This window comes from Bufo bufo, chromosome 5, assembly GCF_905171765.1.
Source record: "Bufo bufo chromosome 5, aBufBuf1.1, whole genome shotgun sequence".
NCBI lineage: Eukaryota > Metazoa > Chordata > Amphibia > Anura > Bufonidae > Bufo > Bufo bufo.
The window spans coordinates 217,026,662-217,032,661 of NC_053393.1; the positions used below are offsets into that span (position 1 = coordinate 217,026,662).

General features: G+C 47.8%; 1 protein-coding gene across 3 annotated transcripts in view; it reads right to left on the reverse strand.

Annotated features, from left to right (window-relative positions):
* EZH2 (enhancer of zeste 2 polycomb repressive complex 2 subunit) overlaps positions 1 to 2,366 on the reverse strand; it is a 52,910-nt gene extending 50,544 nt beyond the window's left edge. For 2 of the 3 annotated variants that reach the window (XM_040432724.1, XM_040432722.1), the window contains exon 1: positions 2,185 to 2,359. In XM_040432724.1, the coding sequence (XP_040288658.1) occupies positions 2,185 to 2,195 (11 nt within the window). In that variant the 5' untranslated portion in view covers positions 2,196 to 2,359. Of the gene's footprint in view, positions 1 to 2,184 lie in introns of all 3 variants that reach the window. The other variant, XM_040432723.1, reaches the window with a different exon arrangement.
* Positions 2,367 to 6,000: the final 3,634 nt, after the last annotated feature.

A 6,000-nucleotide genomic window follows, 5' to 3' on the forward strand; every position in this document is an offset into this window, starting at 1 on the left:
CCGAAACTGCCTGCCGGATCGGACAATCCAGACGCAAACGGATGCATTTGTCAGACGGATTTAATGGAAATTAATGCCGGTTCCAACATTCCGGTAAGTGTTCAGGATTTTAGCCGGAGAGAAAACTGCACATCTGTGCAGCTTTTTTGTGCAGATCTGCCAAAAACTGCAAGCAGAAAAGGCAGTTTTTCATTGCAGTATACACCCAAAAGAAAGCGTCAAAAATGCACTAAATGCTCCAAAAAACATGCCTTAAAAAAAAAAAAAAAAAAAATTTAAAAACCAGCATGGATTTGGTGCTGAATTTAAAAGCGTGTTTTAAAAATCCATCGCGTGAACATACCCTTAGGGTCCCGCCCATCACTAGTCTCCGAGAATGGAGGCCAGAGGCTTCTCTCTCAGGAGAAAATATTCACTTCGCCCGATCCTTCTCTCTACCGACATAATCTGTCATGGAAGAGTTGGGAGCTCCCCGCACATATAAGACCATCTGCCGCAACAATGTGCTAATGTGTATGTGGTCTTCACAGAGTCTCCAATACAGGTATGAGCAGAGCCTTAGGGCTGATTCACACAGGACTGTTATCCCAGGAAACATGGCCCAAGTGTCAGACCAGGAGATGTATCAGACCACGGTCATGTGAATCAGCCCAAAGACCCAATTCTGCGATTCTGAGCCAAAACCAGGAGTGGGTCAAACACACAGACAACAGGTAAACTTGTTTTCTGTGTAGACACCACTCCTGGGTTTGGTTAACAATCACTGATGTTAGTTACGGATCAAACACGTGAACACGACATTAGGTTGGGACCACCTAAAGTGTAACACAAATTCTAAAGGGTGGCACCAGTATCTTAGACCCAAACAAACAGTGTCCCATGACAAAGGCCGCACAAAATCAACCTGAGCAACAAAAGACTGTTTGGAGTGAGATGCAGTCCCTTTAATTTTGGGCTAGGCCGCTGACATGTATGTATGCACATTCAGGTGTGAGGAGTGGCATCACACATGGCACCGACATCTGTGACACCACCCCGCAGTCAGGGAGACCACATCTGTAGACAGGTGTACTGAAACGTCACAGCAGCTTACCAGATTGTCCTATCAATGCCGACTGAAGGTGACCACAAGTGTCTGATGAGAAGCTGTCACTTGTATACTGTAACAGGATACAAGAACTACTGCTGAGTAACAGGAATACAAACTGGGGCACTTCTCAATCTCCCTCAGTCAGCAGTGACTTATTTCCAGCAGGTAATAAAGATGTACTAACGCTGTCCTCACTGCCCCTGCACGCACCTAGATCTTCATGGACTGCAGACCTGCACACGCACCTAGATCTTCATGGACTGCTGACCTGCACACGCACCTAGATCTTCATGGACTGCTGACCTGCACACGCACCTAGATCTTCATGGACTGCTGACCTGCACACGCACCTAGATCTTCATGGACTGCTGACCTGCACACGCACCTAGATCTTCATGGACTGCTGACCTGCACACGCACCTAGATCTTCATGGACTGCTGACCTGCACACGCACCTAGATCTTCATGGACTGCTGACCTGCACACGCACCTAGATCTTCATGGACTGCTGACCTGCACGCACCTAGATCTTCATGGACTGCTGACCTGCACACGCACCTAGATCTTCATGGACTGCTGACCTGCACACGCACCTAGATCTTCATGGACTGCTGACCTGCACACACACCTAGATCTTCATGGACTGCTGACCTGCACAAGCACCTAGATCTTCAAGGACTGCTGACCTGCACACGCAGCTAGATCTTCATGGACTGCTGACCTGCACACACCTAGATCTTCATGGACTGCTGACCTGCACACACCTAGATCTTTATGGACTGCTGACCCGCGTGGATCTTGACACCATAAGCAATGGCTAAGGCAATGTTAATCAGACAAGTCAGGAAGACTCCAAGCACCGCTCTGTCCATTCATAATGACAGTCACGCTATGAAACGTGCCGCACCGGTACCGCTCCGCCACACTGTCAGGGAGAAGTTACCCACAGGTGTAGGCACAGTACTGGAGCAACATCTGTCCCGATACTGACCCTGCACCTACATCCTCCCAGCACACAGTGTGGCTCAGCCTGAGCCGGGAGCCCCTCCTCCTCACTAGCTGGGGGCGGCCCCTTTGTCCTCGCCTGCACTCACCCAGGGCCCATAGTATAGCCCACTCCAGCCAGCACACGGGACAAGCGGGAATTACCGTATGAGTGCCTGTCTCCTCTGCCGGGCCTCCTCTTCCGCCGGTTCTTCTCCTTCCCCCCCAACGATAAAGTGACAAGCAAGCTCACTCGGCAGCACCGGTCCCAGGCGCCAAACTAACCTCCCCAGTCCCCCTTTCCCCGCCCACCCTATAACCACGCCCACACCGGCGCCTAACCACGCTCTCCTGATTGGTCGTTGAAGCGGCGCTCTAAGTAAGAAGAACCAATGAGGGAGCAGAGAGGGAAACGAAGCCGGCGCCAGCAGTTGCCCCCATCCAGTCGCGCTCTCCGGCTCCTTTGTTCTGCTTTTCCTGTGGCGGGGGCGCGCTCTACTTTCTTCCTGGCTCACCTCAGCGGCCGGTTGTCTACGTTTATATACCTGTCCGTGAAGTTGCTTACAGTCTGTGGCCCTCATGAGCTTCGGCAGTGTGGCTTTCAGCAATTTACCGCTCCACTGTGGACTAACATTCATATAGTCTGTCAGACCGGCTCGGCGTGTCATGTATTAGTTTGTTTTATTTGCTAGAACCAAAGCCGTTTTCAGTCAGTGACTGTTTCGCGCGGTCCCGCCATTGGCGGGAGGAAGGAGGTGGGCGGTTAAAGTTTGAATTTCTGACCTGACCGTTGACCGCGTTAACGTTTACTGTACCAATAGTGAAATGGGCGGGCTCGTCTGGGGACACGTGACCAGGCTGACTGCGGTGCTTCTCACGTGAACGTTTGGGATCCGGCATTGCCATGCGTATAGTGGTGTCCTGGCAGCCCAGAAGTGCTTGTAAAGTGGGCGGTTACCCATAGCAACCGGATTTCTGCGGATTTTACTGGTGGGGAATGGTGAAAGCTGTACAGCTCCAGACTGCATCAGCATAGTGTACTGACTGAACACACTGACGGCTGAGAAGCACGAAGAGGGTCGTGCGGCGCGTTTCGCAGCCAATGTTTTCATCCTAGGCCAGGCACCGCTCAGCAGGGTCAAACGTGACAAAATGTGAGGCGTGCACAGCTTACTGTATTCACATTGCTTTTTTTTTTTGTCCCACGCTTAATCCCTAGGATACCGGAGGTTTTTGCGTTTTTTACGCCCTGTGTATTTCCGATCACCGGCGGGCGGTGATCAGAACAAGGTGCCTGCTCAAATCATTGAGCAGGCACCTCGGCTAAATGCATGGGGGTGTCCCCCCCCATGTCGGCGATCGCCGCAAACCACAGGTCAATTCAGACCTGCGGTTTGCAGCTTTTCATGTTGCGGGCGGCGGTGGTGCCATCGGGTCCCCATGGGGCTGTAGGGGGGACCCGATGGCATGGAAGGGGGGGGGGGGGAAATAGACATATTAGGTATCGCCGCGTGGTATCGACCGGCTCTATAAACATATCACATGACCTAACCCCTCAGATGAACACCATAAAAAATAAAAACTGTGCTAAATAAACCATTTTTTGTCACCTTACATCACAAAAAGTGTAATAGCAAGTGATCAAAAAGTCATATGCATCCCAAAATAGTGCCAATCAAACAGTCATCTCATCCCGTAAAAATCATACCCTACCCAAGATAATCGCCCAAAAACTGAAATAACTATGGCTGTCAGAATATGGAGACACTAAAACATGATTTTATATTTTTTAGGTTTCAAAAATGAAATCATTGTGTAAAACTTACATAAAAAAGTATACATATTAGGTATCGCCGCGTCCGTAATAAGTTGCTCTATAAAAATATCACATGACCTAACCCATCAGGTGAACACCGTAAAAAAATAAACGGTGTAAAAAAAGCAATTTTTTGTAATCTTGCATCACAAAAAGTGTAATAGCAAGCGATCAAAAAGTCATATGCACCCCAAAATAGTGCCAATCAAACCGTCATCTCATCCCGCAATAAATGAGACCCTACCTAAGATAATCGCCCAAAAACTGAAAAAACTATGGCTCTCAGACTATGGAGACACTAAAACACGATTTTTTTTTTTGTTTCAAAAATGAAATCATTGTGTAAAACTTACATAAATAAAAAAAATGTATACATATTAGGTATCGCCGCATCCGTGACAACCTGGTCTATAAAAATATCACATGATCTAACCTGTCAGATGAATGTTGTAAATAAAAAATAAAAAAACGGTGCCAAAACAGCTATTTCTTGTTAGGCTACTTTCACACTAGCGTTCGGAGCGGATCCGTCTGATGTTTCATCAGACGGATCCGCTCCGATAATTCAGACGTTTGCATCCGTTCAGAACGGATCCGTCTGCATTATTACTTAGAAAATTTTCTAAGTCTGAAAGTAGCCTGAGCGGATCCGTTCAGACTTTACATTGAAAGTCAATGGGGAACGGATCCGCTTGAAGATTGAGCCATATAGTGTCATCTTCAAGCGGATCCGTCCCCATTGACTTACATTGTAAGTGTGGACGGATCCGCTCGCCTCCACACGGCCAGGCGGACACCCGAACGCTGCAAGCAGCGTTCAGGTGTCCGCTCACTGAGCGGAGCGGAGGCTGAGCGCTGGCAGGCGGATGCATTCTCAGTGGATCCGCCTCCACTGAAAATGCATTAGGGCCAGACGGATGCGTTCGAGGCCGCTCGTGAGCCCCTTCAAACGGAGCGCACGAGCGGACACCCGAACGCTAGTGTGAAAGTAGCCTTACCTTGCCTCACAAAAAGTGTAATATAGAGCAACTAAAAATCATATGTACCCTAAACTAGTACCAACAATACTGCCACCCTATCCCGTAGTTTCTAAAATGGGGTACTTTTTTTTGAGTTTCTACTCTAGTGGTGCATCAGGGGGGCTTCAAATGGGACATGGTGTCAAAAAACCAGTCCAGCAAAATCTGCCTTTCAAAAACCGTATGGCATTCCTTTCATTCTGCGCCCTGCCGTGTGCCCGTACAGCAGTTTACAGAAACACCCCATATGTGGTCATAAACTACAGAATCAGGGACATAAATATTTAGTTTTGTTTGGCTGTTAACCCTTGCTTTGTAACTGGAAAAAAAATATTAAAATGGAAAAATCTGCCAAAAAAGTGAAATTTTGAAATTGTATTCTTATTTTCCATTAATCCTTGTGGAACACCTAAAGGGTTAACAATGTTTGTAAAATCAGTTTTGAATACCTTGAGGGGTGTAGTTTCTAGAATGGGGTCATTTTTGGGTGGTTTCTATTATGTAAGCCTCACAAAGTGACTTCAGACCTAAACTGGTCCTTAAAAAGTAGTTTTTTGAAAATATTCTGAGAAATTTCAAGATTTACTTGTAAGCCTTGTAACGTCCCCCAAAAATAAAATGTCATTCCCAAAATGATCCAAACATGAAGTAGACATATGAGGAATGTAAAGTAATAACCTGTTATTCTGGGTGGACGCGCCGGCGCGAGATTTCCTGTGAACGCGCGCACACAGGAACCGGAGGTAAACTAGCTGATCTACAGCCTGCCAGCGGCGATCGTTCGCTGGCAGGCTGTAGATGCAATTTTTTTAACCCCTAAAAGGTATATTAGACACTGTTTTGATAACAGCGTCTAATATACCTGCTACCTGGTCCTCTGGTGGTCCCTTTTGCTTGGATTGACCACCAGAGGACACAGGCAGCTCTGTGATAAGTAGCACCAAACACCACTACACTACACCACACCACACCCCCCTACCCCTTATTAACCCCTGATCACCCCCCTGTAAGGCTCCATTCAGACGTCCGTATGTGTTTTGCGGATCCGATCCGCAAAACACATACGGACGTCTGAATGGAGCCTTGCAGGG